The 23,284-nt window shown below is 45.3% G+C and overlaps 2 protein-coding genes across 5 annotated transcripts; one reads left to right on the plus strand and one right to left on the minus strand.

Moving 5' to 3' along the window:
* The first annotated feature begins 2,830 nt into the window (after positions 1 to 2,830).
* LOC124131152 (peptidoglycan-recognition protein SC1a-like) lies at positions 2,831 to 9,959 on the plus strand. 4 transcript variants are annotated; one of them, XM_046494248.2, is made up of 6 exons: positions 2,831 to 2,918; positions 4,470 to 4,693; positions 5,589 to 5,634; positions 6,952 to 7,161; positions 8,494 to 8,607; positions 9,477 to 9,959. In XM_046494248.2, exons 2-6 carry the CDS (start codon positions 4,475 to 4,477, stop codon positions 9,680 to 9,682), a joined length of 795 nt encoding a protein of 264 aa, XP_046350204.2. In that variant the 5' UTR covers positions 2,831 to 2,918; positions 4,470 to 4,474; the 3' UTR covers positions 9,683 to 9,959. The 4 variants fall into 4 exon arrangements, with proteins under 4 accessions (XP_046350204.2, XP_046350203.2, XP_046350206.2 ...); XM_046494247.2 differs by having other exon boundaries at positions 2,890 to 2,978; XM_046494250.2 differs by having other exon boundaries at positions 2,896 to 2,918; positions 4,474 to 4,693.
* Positions 9,960 to 13,121: 3,162 nt separating this feature from the next.
* On the minus strand, positions 13,122 to 20,255 carry LOC124131056. Its single transcript, XM_046494136.2, has 5 exons — positions 20,112 to 20,255; positions 17,391 to 17,407; positions 16,301 to 16,417; positions 14,604 to 14,780; positions 13,122 to 13,352 (listed from the first exon to the last, which is right to left on the minus strand). Exons 1-5 carry the CDS (start codon positions 20,152 to 20,154, stop codon positions 13,161 to 13,163), a joined length of 546 nt encoding a protein of 181 aa, XP_046350092.2. The 5' UTR covers positions 20,155 to 20,255; the 3' UTR covers positions 13,122 to 13,160.
* Positions 20,256 to 23,284: the final 3,029 nt, after the last annotated feature.

Raw genomic sequence — 23,284 nt, forward strand, 5'->3', positions numbered from 1 at the left:
ACACAAGATCCAGGGGATGCAAGAATAGTTTCACACAGCTTTTGACAATATTGCCATGGGAACATCAAAAATAGACTGAAGATTAACCCATGTCAGCATTCATACCCAATGTAGTGGTGAAAGCGTTTGCTTGTCATGCCAAAGACCTGGGTTCGATTCCCCACACGGGTACAATGTGTGAAGCCCATTTCTGGTGTCCCCTCCATGATATTGCTGGAATATTGCTAAAAGTGGCGTAAAATCAAACTCACTCACTCTAGACAATGGAGGCGTCAGCTGCCAGTGAACAATAACAACAATGTATGTTACTTCAGGTATTGTCCCTGAAACATGCTGCAGATACTACAGAAACATGCTGCAGACACTACAGAGACATGCTGCAGACACTACAGAGACATGCTGCAGACACTACAGAGACATGCTGCAGACACTACAGACATGCTGCAGACACTACAGAGACATGCTGCAGACATTACAGAGACATGCTGCAGACACTACAGAGTCATGCTGCAGACACTACAGAGACATGCTGCAGACACTACAGAGACATGCTGCAGACATTACAGAGACATGCTGCAGACACTACAGAGACATGCTGCAGACACTACAGAGACATGCTGCAGATACTACAGAGACATGCTGCAGACATTACAGAGACATGCTGCAGATACTACAGAGACATGCTGCAGACACTACAGAGACATGCTGCAGATACTACAGAGACATGCTGCAGACACTACAGAGACATGCTGCAGACACTACAGAGACATGCTGCAGATACTACAGAGACATGCTGCAGACATTACAGAGACATGCTGCAGACACTACAGAGACATGCTGCAGACATTACAGAGATATGCTGCAGACACTACAGAGACATGCTGCAGACATTACAGAGAAATGCTGCAGACACTACAGAGACATGCTGCAGACACTACAGAGACATGCTGCAGACACTACAGAGACATGCTGCAGACATTACAGAGACATGCTCCAGATACTACAGAGTCATGCTGCAGATACTACAGAGACATGCTGCAGACACTACAGAGACATGCTGCAGACATTACACAGACATGCTGCAGACATTACAGAGACATGCTGCAGACTGTACAGAAAAATGCTGCAGACACTACAGAGACATGCTGCAGACACTACAGAGATATGCTGCAGACACTACAGAGACATGCTGCAGACATTACAGAGACATGCTGCAGAAACTACAGAGACATGCTGCAGACACTACAGAGACATGCTGCAGACATTACAGAGACATGCTGCAGACACTACAGAGACATGCTGCAGACATTACAGAGACATGCTGCAGACACTACAGAGACATGCTGCAGACATTACAGAGATATGCTGCAGACACTACAGAGACATGCTGCAGACACTACAGACATGCTGCAGACATTACAGAGACATGCTGCAGAAACTACAGAGACATGCTGCAGACACTACAGAGACATGCTGCAGGCACTACAGAGACATGCTGCAGACACTACAGAGACATGCTGCAGACACTACAGAGAATGCTGCAGACATTACAGAGACATGCTGCGGACACTACAGAGACATGCTGCAGACACTACAGAGACATGCTGCAGACACTACAGAGACATGCTGCAGACATTACAGAGACATGCTGCAGACATTACAGAGACATGCTGCAGACATTACAGAGACATGCTGCAGACACTACAGAGACATGCTGCAGACACTACAGAGACATGCTGCAGATACTACAGAGACATGCTGCAGACACTACAGAGACATGCTGCAGACATTACAGAGACACGCTCCAGATACTACAGAGTCATGCTGCAGACATTACAGAGACATGCTGCAGACACTACAGAGACATGCTGCAGACACTACAGACATGCTGCAGACATTACAGAGACATGCTGCAGAAACTGCAGAGACATGCTGCAGACACTACAGAGACATGCTGCAGACACTACAGAGACATGCTGCAGGCACTACAGAGACATGCTGCAGACACTACAGAGACATGCTGCAGACATTACAGAGACATGCTGCAGACACTACAGAGAATGCTGCAGACATTACAGAGACATGCTGCAGACACTACAGAGACATGCTGCAGACACTACAGAGACATGCTGCAGACACTACAGAGACATGATGCAGACACTACAGAGACATGCTGCAGACATTACGGAGACATGCTGCAGACATTACAGAGACATGCTGCAGACACTACAGAGACATGCTGCATACACTACAGAGACACGCTGCAGGCACTACAGAGACATGCTGCAGACACTACAGAGACATGCTGCAGACATTACAGAGACATGCTGCAGACACTACAGAGACATGTTGCAGACACTACAGAGACATGCTGCAAACACTGCAGAGACATGCTGCAGACATTACAGAGACATGCTGCAGATATAGCTGGGAGATTGGGGTAGCCCAGTGGTTAAGGTTTTCGCTTGTCACTTCGAGTTCGATTACCCAAGTAGGTACATTTATGATGCCCATTTCCGTTGTCACAGCGCTGATATTGTTTGAATATTGAATAAAACCATACTCACTGATACAACTGAAAAAAAATCAAAACGGCCTAAGACTAAACTAATTCTAACCATGATGTAGTTTGGGCTTAGTGTAGTTGAAGTCAATGTGAGTCAATTCCGACAGAATCTTTAAATGATATATGTTCTCTTATAGGAACTACGCTTGTCTCGATCTTCAGACAAGTCGTCAAATATTTGAGTTCGTTGGGTTTCCTTGTCCAGCGGTGTGATTATGTCTTTATTTCTCCGATGCCTGGTCGTGATAGTGGACCATGGCAGCAGATAGAGACACTCCTTGAATCAGTTTGAGAACTATTTGATAAACAACCCTTTATCTTTACGCTGACCTCTAACCACACTGGCAGTAAGGTAAAGTTTTGAAGGATCCTGCGTATATCTATCTTGTCATATATATTTTCTGAAAATAAGGTATGTATTAAAAATATCTGCACCTTTCATTATGCAATTGTGAAATATGAAATTTTTAACTGAAAGTATATATATCAAACCTTTAGCTTTGCTTGTCAAATACAACGCCATACGCGTGCTTGGGGGTTTCACCATAGCGAGAGTGAGTGAGTATGGTTTTACGCCACTTTTAGCAATATCACGGCGGGGGGACACCAGAAATGGGCTTCACACATTGTACCTATGTACGGAATCGAGCCCGGGTCTTCGGCGTGACGAGCGAAGGTTTTAACCACTAGGCTACCCCACCGCCCTAAACGTCTGAGAGATCTTCACAAATTTAGCGACGTGCGCACACGTTTACGAGTGGCTGCTTTTACTAACCCGAACCTGCACGTGCAAAAGGGTGGTGGTTTATCCCCGACTAGAGTAGCTTCCCTTATTTTTTAAAGCCAAACCTTACTATGATTGCCTTTCGCGATCGGTTCGCCCGCTACAATATTTTTCCCAGTTACCCTGAAAACGTACGTGTTGGCAATAGACGTTTTACGCCACTGATGACATACTTCAGACAGAGTTGTCTCCCTTAACCACCACCACCACAGCTAAAGAAAACCGAATAGGTGGTAACAATATTTTCAAATGTACAATTTGTGTCAACATGTCCTTTTTCACTTATAAACTGTCACTGAAAACGAGTTAATTGTCGTTGACCTTTGACGTTTGCATGATTCGCGTCCTTGGAAATTGAACAGCAGTTGGTGAATTTTTGTGTACAGGTTTCTTCGGTATGTTTATGATACGTAACGTTTTCAGAAATCATTTAGTTAACGAAGTAAATTTTGAAAACCGCCATGCAAAGCTTCAATCATAAAGCGAGAAATAGCGCTATTGAAAGACTTGAAGCTGGTGACAAGCATCAGTTACAAGGCATTTCAGCGTTGTCCAGAGCATAGCTTCCCGATTTGGGGCAGGCTATCCTGTCATTTTACTTGACCCTAAACTTAACTGTTTATACTTGAACTTTACAGTGCAATAACTAAGCATTAGGTTCAATTAGAATTCGTTTTTTTTGTTAATTGTCAAAATTCATTAAGCAGAATAATTCTAAGTCGTTTGTACTGAAACAACACTCACATAGATATTGACTTTACCACTGCCAAACCACTGCCATAGTGACTTTACCACTGCCAAACCACTGCCATAGTGACTTTACCACTGCCAAACCACTGCCATAGTGACTTTACCACTGCAATACCACTGCGATAGTATCTTTACCACTGCAAAACCACTGCGATAGTGACTTTACCACTGCCAAACCACTGCGATAGTGACTTTACCACTGCCAAACCACTGCGATAGTGACTTTACCACTGCAATACCACTGCCATAGTGAACTTACCTCTGTCAAAATTATTTTCGGTAAAAAACGGTAGTTATTTGTTAAGTAAACCTGTCTAAATACATTGTCTTGTTGTTTTAACAACGCTCTATATGTACTTTTTTTTAAAGCAAGGATGAAGTCATTTTTCGGATGCCTCCTGTTGGTATTATTGGCACCACGCTCTGAAGCGGCAGATTGCGCATGCGCCACATATGGCTTGCACGTGCGTTCCGGCCACAGCCTCAACTCTCCTATCATCGGAACCATGACAAACGGTCAGTGCGTGACCTTCAAGGGTGACCGGCAGGTGGCCGATGGCTACACCTGGGCACACGTCGACTACAACGGAAAGGTGATTCAGTTGATTTTGGTTGAACATTAGCTTTAAGCAGCATTCCGGCTGTGTTTCGACTGGGGACGTCAAGAAATGGTTTGACACTTAGACTGACTGACTGACTGACTGAGTATGGTTTTACGCCGCTTTTAGCAATATTCCAGCAATATCACGGCGGGGGACACCAGAAATGGGCTTCACACATTGTACACATGTCGGGAATCGAACCCGGGTCTTCGGCGTGACGAGCGAACGCTTTAACCACTAGGCTACCCGACCGCCCCTTTTTGACACTTAGAAGGCAGGCCGAAATTCTACAAAGGATCTATGAACGTTAACACCGCTTTGCTAATTCAACTGGAGTGAGTGAGTGAGTGAGTGAGTGGGTGGGTGGGTGGGTGGGTGAGAGAGAGAGTGAGTGAGTGAGTGAGTGAGTGAGCGAATGAGTGAGTGAAGATGGTTTTACGCCACTTTGAGCAGTATTCCATCAATATCACCATTTTGAATCGTTACATTTCAAGCTATCATTTCGGGAATGGTTGCCTGATGCCGTTCGAGTCAGCTTTCTAACCGCTTTTTTTAGAACATGCTCCTCCCTTTTTTCTCAGTTTGTCAGCACCGACCTCGTGGGTTTCATCAAAGTAGTAAATGAATGCATCATTTCGAGCTTTTTCTCCCACATGCAACTGACACACCGAAACACAACAACTACTGTTGTATACAGCGGCGTTATGCCAAACTCTCTGACAGTGTGCGGTATCGCTTACTGAAAGTCTGAACCATCGGTAACTGCTTCTTGTGATAAAATGCTGCATAATAAAATATCTCTAATCCCGATGGTCCATTGCTGACATTCTGTTCTTCGTTTAACAGTGTTGCAGTGTAATATCTGACCTTGCTTTGTACACTTCAGGATGGTTATGCCGCGGTCAACTGGCTCAACATTCATCCATGTGGGGGTAAGGTAGCGTCCATGCCCAGTCTAGTTAACGAGTTCCGTTAGGACAGTTACCATCACTGGATAGGTGCCACATTGACAACGAATGGACATAAACAGCATGGCACCGTTCCACAAAGCGATCTTAGCGCTACGACTGTCGCAAGTCTATGTTAAAGTATAGGAGTTGCTATCGTCAAAGGGCTACGATCCCTTAGCGGACGGGGCCCAGTGGAAAATTTCTGCAGGGGTTCGTTTCAATGGACCGTCAATAATTTACACGCTCTTAGAACTTTCGCTGCATTTGCGTTAAGTGTACGCCATGGTCTAACACCACAATGAAACTGCCGTAACCCGCAGCCACCTCACAATTGTACACGTATGTAATATTACACAAGCTTTGTTAAACCACAAGTTCAGTATTTCCAAGTTACGCTAGTATTACACATACGTAAGACGTACGACTGCTTTTTGAAACGACACCTTGGGCAGTGCCTATTCCACGAAGCGATGGGTAGCGCTACGACTGTCGTAAGTCGATATTAAAGTAGTTCTGATCACCTTAGCGTTTTGAGGAACGGTGCGCAGGCGCAGATTCGGTACCCAGTAACCAATGAGTGACGAAAGACCCTACTAACTTTACACTATATATTGCCTGTTGTTATTGTGCGACTTGGCTAGCGAAGACCTCGACGGCAAGGTTGGTTAGCGATGACCCCGACGGCAAGGTTGGTTATCGATGACCTCGACGGCAAGGTTGGTTAGCGATGACCTCGACGGCAAGGCTGGTTAGCGAAGACCCCGACGGCAAGGTTGGTTAGCGATGACCCCGACGGCAAGGCTGGTTAGCGATGGCCCCGACGGCAAGGCTGGTTAGCGATGACCTCGACGGCAAGGTTGGTTAGCGATGACCTCGACGGCAAGGTTGGTTAGCGATGACCTCGACGGCAAGGTTGGTTAGCGATGACCCCGACGGCAAGGTTGGTTAGCGATGACCCCGACGGCAAGGCTGGTTAGCGATGACCCCGACGGCAAGGTTGGTTAGCGATGACCTCGACGGCAAGGTTGGTTAGCGATGACCCCGACGGCAAGGTTGGTTAGCGATGACCCCGACGGCAAGGTTGGTTAGCGAAGATCTCGACGGCAAAGTTGGTGAGCGATGACCCCGATGGCAAGGTTGGTTAGCGATGACCCCGACGGCAAGGTTGGTTAGCGATGACCCCGACGGCAAGGTTGGTTAGCGATGACCCCGACGGCAAGGTTGGTTGTAGCTGGATAATTCAGTCTGGGTCGTAAAATAACATTCCCTTAAATACTTAATCTCTGCGTTTATTTCTAGCTCATAATAACGTTCTTCAGCTGAGCGGTTGCCCGCACATCATCACACGTGCTGAATGGGGTGCACGCTCACCTAAATACGTCATCGGCAAGATGGGGGTCACTCCGAAGTATGTCTTTGTTCACCACGGTGCCACCGCCCCGTGTTATAACGAGGCTGCTTGCAAGGCCGAGGTCCTGTCGTATCAGAAGTATCACATGGACACACACGGTAATTAACATAACCTTCACTATATCGTGACTTGTAGGAAATAAGTATCAATTATTGACCATCCATGGGGACATTGTCATATTCATGGACCCATGAAACTGAAGGCCAGAGACCGAGGTCAGTGTCAGTTTTCTGGGGTCCATAAAAAAATGATATTGCTCGAATAGTGGTCAATAATAGTTTTAATGTATAATATAAAAAAACAAAATTCAAATTTTTCGCTCTCGCTGTTTGGCTGTAAATGTTTCTCTTCTTTGTGTCTCAGGGCAATATCGTGTTCTAAAGGAGGCCATGTGACCCTTTCTCAACCAATGAAAATACAGATATGATTTGTTAATGTAATTATATAACAAACAACATGTTTGTTGATATTATGAAAAACGAAAACTATGAGTTGAAAACAATATAAAAGTAAAAGCTAGTAAAAGTTTGAAGCAGAGTTGATACGGGAAGATCGACAGAGTTGTACCACGTATACCTTGACTCCAGTTTGTCCTAAGGAATTTCTGACCGTCGATACAAAGGCATCGTTTATTCGACTAGGTAGGTAAGCTACAGGTCCTTTCGGGCTATGGTTCAGATACACAAACCCATAGTGTCATCCGGGGTCCGCACAAATAGGTAAAACTGTTGCCTGTACAAAGATGTTCTAACGCTTATTGTGAATGAAGTAACTGTGCATAAATCACTTGGTGCTCGACAAATATTTGACAGATGTTTCAGAAACTTCAGGATATATAGTAAAACATTTTGATTTATAACCGTTGTCATTTCCCATCCAAATCAAATTTCTTACCTTCATGGGCAGCGGGGTAGTCTAGTGGTTAAAACCCTCACTCACTTACTCTTAACCTCTGTACCATGCGTCCCTGCACGAGACTTTCTTCCACCACTTTAACATGCGCATGGCTGACCTAATGGCAGGATCCTGTTGTCATGGGTTCGAGCCCTGTATGATTCCTGTCTTAACAGGACCCGTGAAGATCCGGGGTAGAATAGATCTTCAGCAACCTATGCTTGCCGTAAAATGCGACTATGCTTGTCGTAAGAGGCGACTAACGGGATCGGGTGGTCAGGCTCGCTGACTTGGTTGATGCATGTCATCGATCCCAATTGCGTGGATCGATGCTCATGATATCAGTCACTGGATTGTCTGGTCCAGACTCGATTATTTACAGACCGCCGTCATATGGCTGGAATATTGCTGAGTGCACATTTACCCAATTAAAGTCCAGGCCACTTCTCAAATTGAGATTAACGTAACATTCTGTTATTAGCGGCGGTGAGAACACCTCACTCACTGTTACAAGGACTAGGACGTTGTTATTGCAGGTTGGCCCGACATTGGCTACAGCTTCGTAGTCGGCGAAGACGGCCACGCCTACGAAGCAAGAGGATGGGACACCATCGGCGCCCATACCTACGGCTACAACAGCGTCGGCCTCGGTATGTATTTCAGGGAACCATGACCAAATACAACCCCTAAAGTGATGAGCGGTGGTGGGGTAGCCCAGTGGTTAAAGCGTTCGTTCGTCACGCCGAAGTACTGGGTTCGATTCCCCATTTGGGTACAACGTGTGAAGCCCATTTCTGGCGTCCCTCGCCGTGATATTGCTGGAATACAAATGTATTGCTAAAAGCGGCATAAAATCGCATTCACTCACTCACACGGATGATAGATTCCACCTTAATGGCGACTGCCGATGAGAAAAAGCTCATTGTGCCTCATGCATGTCGATTAGAATTGGACCCGTGAAGATCCGGGGTAGAATAGGTCTTCAGCAACCCATGCTTGCCGCAATAGGCGATTATGCTTGTCGTAAGAGGCGACGAACAGGATCGGGTGGTCAGGCTCGCTGACTTGGTTGATGCATGTCATCGATCCCAATTGCGTAGATCGAGGCTCATGATGTCAATCACTGGATTGTCTGGTCCAGACTCGGTTATTTTCAGACCGCCGCCATATTGCTGGAATATTGCTGAGTGCGGCGTTAAACATTAAACAGACAGACAGACAGACTAGAACTGACTTTGTGAACCATTGTAGCCGATGACGAGGATCTCAGTGATCTAGTTGGGGGTGGGGGGGTGGGGTGCACAATTAAGATCTATTTATTGTCTTTGGTGGTAATTTATACAGAAAAAAAGATTTTTTCGAAATTAAAAAAAAGGGGGGGGGGGGGGGGGGGGGGGGCGCACCCCCTCTGTATCCGCCCATGCTAGCTGCAGCGTTAAACAATAAACAAACACGACTTTAAGTTTGTTGTTTTGTCTCTAACCTGACATAGATACCTTGCATTTGTCCCCCTTGACAGGCATCTGCGTTATTGGCAACTTCATGGAGAGACTTCCCAACCAGGCGGCCCTGAATACTCTGAAACAACTGATTAACTGCGGCGTCAGCAACGGCAAGATCTCCTCCACTTACATTCTACGAGGTCACCGCGACATGCCCGAAAACCAGACCGCTTGTCCCGGCCAGAAACTCTGGGAGCTCATCAAAACATGGCCGCATTACTAGCTGCCGTCGAGGACGGTCATGGCCATACGTTCCGTGCCGATGTCATCCGATTAATTCCGGAATTGTACGACTGGTGACGGGCGTGATATTTGTAGGTTACTTATCTTTTGTATTCATGTACTGTCCACCCTGGTTATAATGCGATATTTTCCGTTTCATTATAACCAGGGTGGACTGTACATCAGTCGTCTCTGAAACTGATTCTTTCAGGAAATGCTCGAGTTAGTCATGTATATATCATTATACAATGTTGAATACACTTTTTGGCATTGCCCCATTGGTTGTCTATCGATAATTGACACTTGCGATAGTGAGTAAATGAGTTTTGAACAGTATTCCAGTAATGTGACGGCCTGTCAGCTTACTAAGGGAGGAAAGCCCGAAATGCTGCAGGTCTCGGGTGGGGAGCTTACAAACCTAGAAACATAATCAAGGCGATCCAGGATTCGAACCCACGATGATAGGTTTCGGGCGTGCCCAAGGGACGCAACTCTTGCAGCGCCTTTAACGACTGGGCTACCCGTGCCCTCGACTTCTAATGGCCATTTATACCGTTCACCTATATGTGATGCGTTACTATGCTTTCATCAGTTATCAGTTATACAACGCCATGTCAGCTAATATTACTGTTGAAGGAGTGAGTGAGTGAGTTGGAGTTAACGCCGCTTTGAACACTATATATGTGCTTCGTGTGAAAGTAAAGCCTGAAGTCATGCAGGTCTCAGCCGTTTACCACTTTGGTGAAACCCATGAGCACGGGTATGGTGCTGACAGACGGGGGCAAACCGGGTTCGAACCCAGTATTATAGGTTTCTGGCGTCCTCAAGGGTCTTTAATGTTGTTGGAAATAGAGGAGGTTTTAGACGTTTACCACTTTGGTAGACCGCGGATCTTACTCGAGGCGAATCTGGGATTCGAACCCAATGAAGAGTGAGTGAGTCACAGTAGGTTTAACGCAGTTTTGAGGGGCGGTCGGGTAGCTTAGTGGTTACATCGTTCGCTCGTCACGCCGAAGACAGTGTTCGATTCCCGACATGGGTCCAATGTGTGAAACCCATTTTTCTGGTGTCCCCCGCCGTGATATTGCTGGAATATTTCTGAAAGCGGCGTAAAACCACACTCACTCACTAACGCAGTTTTGGACACTGTTTCAGCCATATCACAGTGTGTCAGTTTTATGTGGGAGAAAATCCGAAATCGAGCAGGTCTCAGACGGTTACCACTTTGTGGAAACCAACGCCAAACTCAGAATCATAGGTAAACCTGGGGTTTCATAGGTTCCTGGCACGTCTAAGGGAGGGAACCCTGAACTGTCCCTACCTAATTTATGTGCAGGTCGCAATGATAAAGCAGCAAATTTGTAGATTTAAAACTCTGATCTTTTACTCCGATCCGCTATTTAACTTTCTTCAAGATCTGACAAAGCCCCTCATAGGACATGACGTCAGGACAAAGGTGGTGACGTCAGGTGGACATTCTAATTAGCCAATCAGAGGGGAAGCTTCTAAATTGTTGGTACAAGCGAGATATATAGAGAAAACTACAATCATTCTCGTTGGATACCATTTTTTACAAAACGAGTGGACTTTCTATGTTATCATTGAATGTTCACGAGTTTCGTAAAAATTGTATCTAACGAGAATGAGTGTGGTATTTTATTTATTACCCATGTAAAAATATGTATTTAAGTGTAAAATACATAAAAACTTTCTTTCGTTGACAGATCAAACTGAAACCGGTTGCACATCTGGTTGCGCATGAATATTGATATATGCCCAAATATTGGCATTGTTGACATTTCTATGCATACGCATTAACAACATGTTCCTGCTGTTGTGTGTGCAAACATGGCAGCATCAACGCTTGAAATTATTTTTTTTAAGAATTCATTCAACTTAAATTATGGTAATTCAAGCGCATTGTTGTCAGTACGCACGACACAAAAATCGAAAAAGTTATTCAGCGCCGCGCTTTGAATATCGGACAAACAGTCGGTCACTCGCACCGCCGGAGTTCCCGACTGTGCAATCAAAATTTTGCGGTTTTCTTGATCTATCAGCTGAATTTATATCCTGTCCTTACCGTTTTGGAAGAGAGAAATCAGAGTGCTCGCAGAAGACATCCATGTTAACTGTACGACCCGATATGTGAAGACGTTAAAATCACCAAACTCAAGTATGCTTGCAAGTCAGTGACAGCTTCGAACGAAGGGCAAGGTCACCATCGGAATAAGAAAAGACAACCGTGATCTACACACACCGAGTTCTATCGCTTTAAGCACACCGAGCTCAATGGCTTTAAGCACACCGAGTTCTATCGCTTTAAGCACACTGAGTTCTATCGCTTTAAGCACACCGAGTGCAATGGCTTTAAGCACACCGAGTTCTATCGCTTTAAGCACACCGAGCTCAATCGCTTTAAGCACACCGAGTTCTATCGCTTTAAGCACACTGAGTTCTATCGCTTTAAGCACACCGAGTTCAATGGCTTTAAGCACACCGAGTTCTATCGCTTTAAGCACACCGAGCTCAATCGCTTTCAGCACACCGAGTTCTATCGCTTTAAGCACAGCGAGTTCAATGGCTTTCAGCACACCGAGTTCTATCGCTTTAAGCACACCGAGCTCAATCGCTTTAAGCACACCGAGCTCAATCGCTTTAAGCACACTGAGGTCTACCGCTTTTAGTACACCCAGTTCTACCGCTTTAAGCACACTGACTTTGCTTATATAACATAGACGCACGCACGAACGAACGCACGCACATGCACCTACACCTTTTTGGAGCATACGTTTGGAAAGTGCTTGTATTGACAAAGACTGGATAAGCTTTTCACTCCATGCCCCGTCTTTTAATCCAAAGTGGCGATCGTGTGAAAAAGGTTAATGGGGGTATGCTAAATGTTACAACACTTTACGGTATGCTTGGTACGACTGTAACGAGTCCATTCCAATATACATGAACCGGTTAGGTTGTCTACAGTAGACTTCACGGTCAACAAGGAACTGGTATGTGCATTGTAGAATAGATTCACACACTCGTGCCAAGCACACCGAGTTCTCCCGCTTTAAGCACACTGAGTTCTACCGCTTTAAGCACACCGAGTTCTACCGCTTTAAGCACACTGAGTTCTACCACTTTAAGCACATTTTGTTCTGGCGTTTTAAGCACGCTGAGTTCTACCGCTTTAAGCATATCGAGTTCTACCGCTTTAAGCACACTGAGTTCTACCGATTTAAGCACACTGTGTTCTGGCACTTTTAGCATGCTGAGTTCTACCGCTTTAAGCACACTTAGTTCTACCACTTTAAGCACACTAAGTTCTATCGCTTTAAGTACACAATTCTACCGCTTTAAGCACACTAAGTTCTACGGCTTTAAGCACTATGTCACGTGACTGATGTAACTAAAATCTTTAGAAGAAACACAAACTAATATAACAGGAGTCAGGGTGATGTATATTAACTGTAATTAACAGGTCAAGCGGCGGTGGTGGTGGTGGTGGTGGTCGGGCAATAGGGACACCCGGGACAGTCGCGGCCGGCGACATGCATGGTGGACGTCTTGTAAGGCACGTCACATGACGCGGGCTGCATACACATCACCATTGGGCACATGTTGATATGGACCAGACCCCCTGTTGGCTGCAGCTGTTTTTTCTTCAGAATTATCTAAAATAAAAAACATTACATGTGAGTGAGTGAGTGAGTTGGGTTTAACCCGCTTTGGGCAGCATTTCACCAAGCCACGGTGTGTCAACTTCACGTCGGAAGTTCAGCGGATCCTGGTGCGGCTATGGGACAGAACACTGTAGACTTCTCTCTTGCAATGCATAGAATAGTAAGTGAGTGTGGTTTTACGCCGTGTTTAGCAATATTCTAGCAACATCACCGCAGGGGGACACCAGAAATGGGCTTCACACATTGCACCCATGTGGGGAATCAAACCCGGGCTTTCGGCGTGACTGGCAAACGCTTTAAACACTAGGCTACACCGCCGCCCCTGTCCGGAAATTCGAACTGCCATCATGGGTTTCTTGCACATCTAAGGGACGCAACTCTGTACAACTAATTGCGGCGCCTTATATCAACATATTTTGGCGATGTTGTTTTCACACTTGCGAAAGCGTGAAAACTCTTTAACGTAATTCAATTACTTGGTAAATTACAAAAGCTTACAGACAACATTTACAAAGCTGGATTTACCGATCGGAATTGTGAACACATCCATGAAAATAACTAGTATCTCTATTTGTACGTTGTCAGGATTACTGTTCGTCTTTGTCAGCTTATTACTTTCAGGGGTTAGCGATGCTGAAGAGCTATTGTTTCGCCTGGCCAGTGATGTAGCCTAGTGGCTAAAGTGTGCTCTTCTCGCCGAATACATGGGTTCGATTCTCCAACAATGTATGAAGCCGAAATCCGGTGTCCGCTGAGTGAGCACTCACACACTCACTCACTCACCAACCCACCACTCACTCACTCACTCACTCACTCACTCACTCACTCACCCACTCACTCACTCACCCAAAGACTCACTCACCCACCAAAAGACTCACTCACTCACTCACTCACTCACTCACTCACTCACTCACTCACTCACTCACCCACCCACTCACTCACTCACCGATCGACTCACTCACTCACTCTCTCACTCACTCACTCACTCACCGATCCAAAGACTCACTCACTCACTCACTCACCGATCCAAAGACTCACTCACTCACTCACTCACTCACTCACCGATCCACTCACTCACTCACTCACTCACTCACTCACTCTCTCACTCACTCACTCACTCACCGATCCAAAGACTCACTCATCCACCCACTCACTCACTCACTCACCGATCCAAAGACTCACTCACCCACCCACCCACTCACTCACTCACTCACCCACCCACTCACTCACCCACTCACTCACCGATCCATCAGGGTGCCCTCCGGTCGGGCACGAGGGACATCCTGTGCAGTTGAGGCCGTTGACCATGAAGTGGCTGTAGGTGTAGGGGACGCTGCATTGTCCGGGGTTCATGCACATATACATCGGGCACATGTGGAACTGGATCGCGTGTATTGTGGGCAGCTGAGTGACGGGGGCCTGTGGGCATAATAAAGCGAGTCTAATAATGCGACGTTACATAAATAATACAATAATATGTGAATTTGCACAGCGCCAAATTCATCAGAACGTCAACATCATTCAATGGATCAGTGTGCAACCAATTTTCATTCTCAGCATATTTGGCTGAAGTATTGCCGAATGTACGGTTCACCCCAAAATGTCAGTCGCCCCATTTGTCAGACGCCCCATTTGTCAGTCGCCCCATTTGTCAGTCGCCCCATTTGTCAGACGCCCCATTTGTCAGTCGCCCCATTTGTCAGACGCCCCATTTGTCATTCGCCCCATTTGTCAGACGCCCCATTTGTCAGACGCCCCATTTGTCAGTCGCCCCATTTGTCAGTCGCCCCATTTGTCAGACGCCCCGATTGTCAGGCACGTCAGTTTTGCGTTCAATCCCACATGTTGTATATGTATCGTTTCCATGCTCGTGTAGACCGCAGTCTCCCACATCAGTACCAAACCTCTTCAGATTTGTAGAACTGGTACAAGGGATTGAGAAGTCACAAGATGCTAAGCTGACCCAGACTGACTTTGGTGCTGCTCCCGCACCCAGGATGAAGCTGTTACAGAGAGTCTGAGGGACTGCAGCGGTCTGAAGGAGAAGTTGTGCAGTGGGCAGAAGACTCCTTAAATTCTTAGATGCAGTTGGACATTTGCTAAAGTGAGTGAGTGAGTATGGTTTTACGCCGCTTTTAGCAATATTCCAGCAATATCACGGCGGGGGACACCAGAAATGGGCTTCACACATTGTACCCATGTCGGGAATCGAACCCGGGTGACGTGCGAACGCTTTAACCACTAGGCTACCCGACCGCCCCTCATTTGCTAAAGCTTTGTTGAGCAATGATATTTTGGTTCCCTGTCATTTCTGTAGGACTGTTCCACATTACACGAAGGTAAACAGCTAACAATTACTAGACTAATTGTATTCAACCTTACCTAATCCCAGTATAAGCCGTCTGACAATTGGGAGGTTGCCATTTTAACTCTCAGTCGTATGTTGAACTAGAAAGTCAGTCACAAGTTTATGAATCTTGTCAGTATGGAATAGAGAAGTCAGATGAAATGGGGTTTAACGTCGCGTCCAAGATTATATAGCGACGTGCATGTACGTGTGTGTGTGTGTGTGTGTGTGTGTGTGTGTGTGTGTGTGTGTGTGTCTGCTTGTACTAGTCCGGACTGATGCCGATTTATAGTGCTAGCCCACTGAGACGCCATGCAACAGTTTAACATGAATACCCCTCTCAGACACAGTATACTGACTCCGAGCCGACCAGTCCTTGTTTTAGCTCCGTTTGTCGAGCATCAGACAGGGTAACAACAAGTACCATCATTTAACGTCTTTTGGTATGACGCGGCTGGGGATCGAACACCGGACCTCCGGGCGGACGCTCAACCACTAGGCCACGGAGGCGGATGGAATACTGAAGAGAATGTCGTGAATAACGACGATAAGGGAGTTAACTAGATAGTTTGGGGCAACTGTGTTGGCGTACATCTTCTGGGTCCATGGAGCACTGGTCACAGCCGCGACATCTCACGCCGTCATGGTCGTAGTAGGTGGGAATGGTCTTCTTGCAGAACCCCACGAAAGGACATGGCAGAAAGGGGCACTGTAGAAGAGACAAATAATGACATGGTAAATATAAATAGAATTCATACATTACTGAGATGAAGCACAATGCAAATTATGCATCTTAGGTGGTAAGGTTTGTTGAAATTGGGTGTAATGTCGCGTTCAAGATTATTGCACTTGTATTTTGCACAGTCCTTTTTTTATTCTCTTAATGCTGGGCGCCAGGCAGGGTAACAACAAGTACCATCTTTTAACGTCTTTTGGTATGACGCGGCCGAAGATCGACCCCCTACCTCCCGCTCTCCGGGCAGACGCTCTATCCACTTGACCATGGAGGTATTCATCTTAAGATTGTAATTTGAAAACATGTTAGTTTAGGCTAAGGGTATATTGGCCATGGGCAGTGCATCCAACTTTGCAGAGTTACGCCCCTTAGCCGTGTCAGGATTGCTTGTCTTGATTCGTCCCGATTTTGACCCTTGGTCTGTCAGCACCAGGTCGTGATCGTGAGTTTCAGTAAAATGGTAACATCTAAGACCTGAATCACTTCAGACTTTTCTCCCACATAAAACTCACTGTGGTATAACTGCAGTACTGTTAACCGGCGACACCAGAGAGCTCTCAGTGGCGTCATTCGTGATGGATGTGTTCATGCTGTTAAATATTTGTATTTACAAAACCAATTGATTACTGAATCCTGTTCATCTCTTGGAGTCCCCATTCTGGTTAGTAATACTTGAATGACGTCGCTCTACTTTCGACCCGTGAAGATCCGGGGTAGAATAGTTCTTCAGCAACCCATGCTTCCCGTAAAAGGCGACTAACGGGATTGGGTGGTCAGGCTCACTGACTTGGTTGATGTCATGGTATCCCAATTTCATGGTTCGATGCGCATGCTGTCAATCAGTGGATTGTCTGGTCCAGACTCGATTATTTACAGACCGCCATTATATAGCTGAAATACTGCTGAGTGCGGCTTTAAACAACAAACAAACAAACGCTCTACTTACAGTGACATCTGCTGTACCTGAAGGAAAATGAATAAGTGAGTTTTATTCAAATCCCCGTTAGTCACATGTAATTTTGGATTAAATAAATGGTCCATGTTCGCACCATTCGTGACCAACTGTTGTCCATCCGAGTAATGAAGAATTTATTCGATCCGTGAAGCTCCGGGTAAGAATTGGTCTAACCCATGCTTATAAGAGGCGACGATGGGATCGGTTGGTCAGGCCCGGTGACTTGTTAGATGCATGTCACTATCCCAATTGCGTTTATCAATGCTCATGTATCAATCATCGGATTCTCTGGTCCAGACTCAGTTAATTACAGACCGCCGTCATATAGCTGGAATACTGCTGAGTGCGGCGTTAAACAAACAAAACAACAACGAAGTTCATCAGGCCATTGCAGGTTTTATTTTATGTACGCTTCTTTTAACCTCTGACTAAAATTCCCCAAACGCCCGTAAAATCGGAAGGAATCACCCCAAATATGGCTCCAACAGACTAAAAAAACATTCGTCACCACCCCTTTCCTTAACCTGCTATTCGGCTTCATCCGTCACCACTCGCCCCTTTCCGTAATCTGCAAGAAGGCTTGTCCCGGAATAACACGAGTTGGTCACGAATGATTCGGCTTGTCCCGGAATAACACGAGTTGGTCACGAATGACTAAAAAACATCAACACCAGAGAACAACCAGTCTCCAATATCTCCCGAAACAGATTCCATGGCGCGTAAAAGGCCAAATAGCAGTGAAAATGATCTGATTGGACCACTGAAAATCAGTGATAACACCAGGTGTTCGCGAAAAGGATGAGCATGTCCTGCCCTACTGATAGCACCCGTCACTCGCATAATTTGCATAAACACGTAATGGGAGTGTTTGTCTGTGCCTGATGCTTGTTGGTAGCCCATCTGTTGCAATAACATATAACAAACGGGAATGCGTTTATCTATGAAAAAATGTCATTGTCAGCTAAAACTGTCATAAACCAGACCAAAGTATGAATATCTCCCCACCCACATAAGGAAACGTGTTGCTTGATGTGGCCAGTTATTCTGAATCGTAACAGATGACAAAGTTTACTAATTGTTGTCATGTTATCGAATGACCCTCCCAATTTCGACTTTTTTTTCATAACCACCTTAAAAAGACAAAATACTTTATCATATAAGATAACTATGCGATCAATCGCAAAGAACAATGAAGAACGAAGCGTGGTTTATTTAAGAAATTTAACGACGAGTGGGAGTTGTTTATCGCACGATTAAGCACTGCAGGGAGAATTAACCATGAGGGGCGCATCTCCCTGTAAGGAATCCGACCGCGGCAATGTCGGACAAGTCAATTTTATGAACAGGGGGATTAAATTTGGTCTTTCCCGCATACTCTCACAATTTTCACGTCGATTATCTGTACCTTTTCTCCCAATACCGATTGCCATAGCTCTCCTACTTTTGGAAGCGTTCGTTCGGCAAATGCGTTACCTACGTTGCCCAGCAACATCTATGGGGAACACTCACTAGACACTTCCCTTAAAAATTAAAAATAACGCCGTCCATTTTACGACGTCATCAAGTTTGAATTTCCAGAATAACGCCCTTATGGCTTATTCTCCCTGCAGCGTAAGATAAACAACTCTCACTCGTCGTTTATTTCTAGAAAAAAATGTCCACATTTTTCCTGACCCTCCTCAAATAAATGTATGTGTATTGTTTGTTTTTTATGACACACAACCACCCCTAGAAACTGTCAGATTTTAGGTGACCCTCCCCTGATTCCCTCTGACCCACACACCCCTGTTATAACTGGTCGAATGATGTAGGACGAGTGGTGTTATATCGGGGCAGGCGGTGTACGAGATATCGTACACTTTGCTCTCTGTATTCAGCTATAAAATGCCACGAGAGAGGCGGAAGTCTCACATAGAGCTAAATTGTAAACTGACGTCACTAAAAACGAATACATGTTTTAAATAAGTATGGCGTTAAAACGAGAGCATGTGATTAAAGGATAACATTTAGAACACAGCAGTCATGACTACTGGTGGTTGATAGTATGAGCAGAGCCGGGGAACGCTGACATGAAGTCGCCCAAGTCACCGAGCCTGACCAACCCCCCCCCCCCCCCCCCCACCACCCCCCCGCGTAACTGATAACACTCTTCTCACACCCTTAAACTGTTTCTCCGCAGGAGATAAAAGATATATACAACAGATATTTTTATAATTCCCGTTAATCCAAATGGCAAAATTTCGCAATAAAAAATGTATGCAGATTTTATTTTTTTTTAATTAAACGAATCCGGGCTCGTTATAAGAACTTTATGTTAGACTTTGCCCACATTAATACACCTCACTGAGAGTATCCGCACTATAGCGAGGTTTCACTGTATTTCGAATAGGTCGATTAAGGAAAGCATTTTTTATTCGTTTTATAAAACGAGAAAATTTTAGGTAACTATGTATTTGAGAGGATACATGCCCACAAGAATATTAGGTATTGGGAATAGGCAGTATAACAGATATATTGTATTTTTCAGTGGAATGACCGTCTGTATAAGCACCGGCGGTACATCCAACATACGACCCTTGAACGATGTCGGCAGTTTAAAGGGGCACGAGGATGAGGTGATGGGGAATGCTGATTCGAAGACTTATATGTTGTACTTGATTTAACGAAGGTTGGCGGTAACTGGAGAATACAGAGGAGTATTTGGGCACTCACCGACAGCGACACAGGCAGCAGATATAACAAGGAGCAGCAGCATGGCGAGTGTTTAAAGTACTGGACAATGGATCAAGGTATTAACAACAGGTGCACTTTGATGTGAGCCGCCAGGTGTGCTTAGTAGGTCAGAAAACACACCTTCAGTTTAGATAGCTCCACGAAGCACGTTCACTACCTGGTATGTAGAATACAGTTCCCACTTGCAATAACAGCGTGTCCAGTCCCCAAATCCGGACAGTCTTGGTATGAAGACATTCTGATTACCGTTTCTTTGAGAGTGAGTGAGTGGGCGGGTATGGTTTTACGCCGCTTTTAACAATATTCCAGCAATATCACAGAAATGGGCTTCACACATTGTACCCACGTCGGGAATCGAACCCGGGTCTTCGGCGTGACGAGCGAAAGCTTTAACCACTAGGCTACCCGACCGCCCCGTTTCTTTGAGAAAAGGCGTTTAAATGACCTAAGCTCACTATAGCTACATTAATATCGAAAATATTTTTCTTCTCCTTCTTCTCCTTATCATTACTGAGTGGCCCAGTCTTCTAAGGCGCAGCAATTCGCTGTTCAGAGTTGCGTCCCTTGGGCTCGCCAGAATCCTATGATTGTGTGTTAGCATCTCGGTTCGCCCCGAGGTTTGTCAGGTCATGTTTCTAGGTTTGTCAGGACCATATCCGTGTCTGTGGATTGCACCAAAGTACTAATTCAGTGACTGACTTACATATTTCTGTCAATTCCGGACCACATTTTCGAGCTGAGTGCGGCTTTAAATAACAAACCAACCAACCAACAACCACATTTGAGATCGAAAATGTCGTACGACAAATACAATATGTGTCAGCCTTATCCTTTTCACAGTTTAATCTCCCACTATAATCTTATTACTCCGGACCTCTGTCTAAACCGCACGAAACTTTCCCTCCAACAGAAGTATATGCGTTCTTATACTAAAATATAGTCGAGGAAAACCTATATAATATTATATATACTGAACAACAAAAGTTCCTTTGACATTGAATAAGATTTAATGCAAAGTTATGTTTTTTACCAAATCTGATAACAATTTCGGTTTGCAACAGATAAAAGACTCCTGTGAGTGTTCAAATGGTTTAATTTGACTTGCTGTAATCCCATCCCATACCATAACGCTGCCGCCCCCGAACCGATCTTCTTCCATGACACAATGATTGACGTAACGTTCACCTCGACGTCGGTACACTCGAATCCGTCCATCGCTGTGGCCGAGGTGAAAACGAGACTCGTCAGTGAATAGAACTTGTCTCCACTGCATGGCCGTCCAGCGTAGACGCCGTCTGCACCACTGTAGATGTGCTTGACGGTGGTTTCCTGTCAAAATGGGACGTCTGGCGGGTCTTCTGGCGACAATCCCTGCACATCTGAGGCGGCGACGTACGGTTTGTGAAGATATTCGTCGAAGGCCAGGGATGCTTCTTGCAGTCACTGTTGCTGGCTGGAATCGATTTCGTAGGTGTGTTGTTCGAATCCAGTTGTCTTGTCGATTATTGGTTACGCGTGGCCTGCCACTCCGAGGATGGTCTCTGACTGCATGCGTCTGTTGCCAACGTTGCCATAAACACCAAATGGTGTTTCTGTGGACGTTAAATTGTCTTGCAACATCACGTTGACTCGATCCTGCTTCAAGCATACCAATGGCTCGCAGACGCCCACTTTCGGACAGGCGTGGCATTTCGTTATGTTGAATAAAAATTATTGATTATTTTGTTGTTATTCTGAATGGTAATTGTCAGCACGATGCTAAACAATGCATATTTCTTGGGTAGTGAAATGCATGGGGCCTTGCATAAAAGTCAACATTTGCATGGAATGCATGCTTTTCTGTAGCAGTTGCGTTTTGTGACTTGATTCCATACATGTACTACAATATTGAAAACCAAACTTTACTTGTTTGAAAAATACACTAAAATATTGGTGTCACAGGAACTTTTGTTGTTGAGTATATTTCTCTCTTCTAAATTCTTTTTAAATGCCCCTTGGGCACACCAGAAACCTATGGTCGTGGGTTCGAATCCCTGTTCGCCCCGATAATGTTTCTAGGTTTGTCAGCATCATACCCGTGCTCGTGATACAGTGGTAAACGTCTGAGACCTGCGTCACTGCATGCTTTCCTTTAAGCTGACACGCCGTGATATGACTGTAATAATGTTCAAAGCGACCTGAAACCCAACTCATTCATAGTTCAAGTATAGAAGTGTATTTCCCTGACAGTTACAGGAAGACACCCTACCGCGACGGTGTTGACGACCTCCCTTCCATCGCCAAGCACTCTGCGACCACGCTGACTACCCAGCGCTCAGCATCAAGAGGATAAAACAATGACTGGTCAGCTCAGACGGTGTTGACGACCTCCCTTCCATCGCCAAGCAGTCTGCGACCACGCTGACTACCCAGCGCTCAGCATCAAGAGGATAAAACAATGATTGGTCAGCTCCGAGTCTGAGTCAGTGTCTGAATGGGGGTTCATTTAAACCCACGGTTTGTTTCTTACAAGACTAGAACTGAAAAACGGACATTAAAGAACTGTCGGATAAATAAAACAAATAAATAAATAAAACGGTAGCTAAAAATGTAATTAACAAGAAATGGTTACTCGATGGTGGTGTAGTTGATACTTAAGTTTGAGGTGTTTCGGCGACTTTTTTCAAGCTTAGTAACGTTTTAATAACGTTTGTAATATTTTTTTAACAAATCCAATGTTTGCCCGGCAGTTTTGTATATGCAGTAACACGCATATTTGTGTGCACACCGCTACATAAGTGAAAATTCGGGTTAGAATAGGTCTTCAGCAACCCATGCTTGCCCTAAGAGGCGACTATCCTTGTCGTAAGAGGCGACTAACGGGATCGGGTGGTGATGCTCGTATCCCACTGCATACATTGATGCTCATGATGTCAAACACTGGATTGTCTTGTCTAGATTCGAATATATACAGGCCACTGTCATATATATATATAACTAAAAACATTGCTGAGTGAAGCGTTAAGCAAGAGTGAGTGAGTGAGTTGGGTTTAACGCCGCTTTTAACAGTATTCCAGTTATATCGCGGCGTGTCAGCTTAATGTGGGAGGAAAGCCCCAAGTGATGCAGGTCTTAGACGTTTACCACTTCGGTGAAACCCATGAGCGCGGGTA

The sequence above is a fragment of the Haliotis rufescens genome, unplaced genomic scaffold, assembly GCF_023055435.1.
Source record: "Haliotis rufescens isolate VD_foot unplaced genomic scaffold, xgHalRufe1.0.p SCAF_10, whole genome shotgun sequence".
Lineage (NCBI taxonomy): Eukaryota > Metazoa > Mollusca > Gastropoda > Lepetellida > Haliotidae > Haliotis > Haliotis rufescens.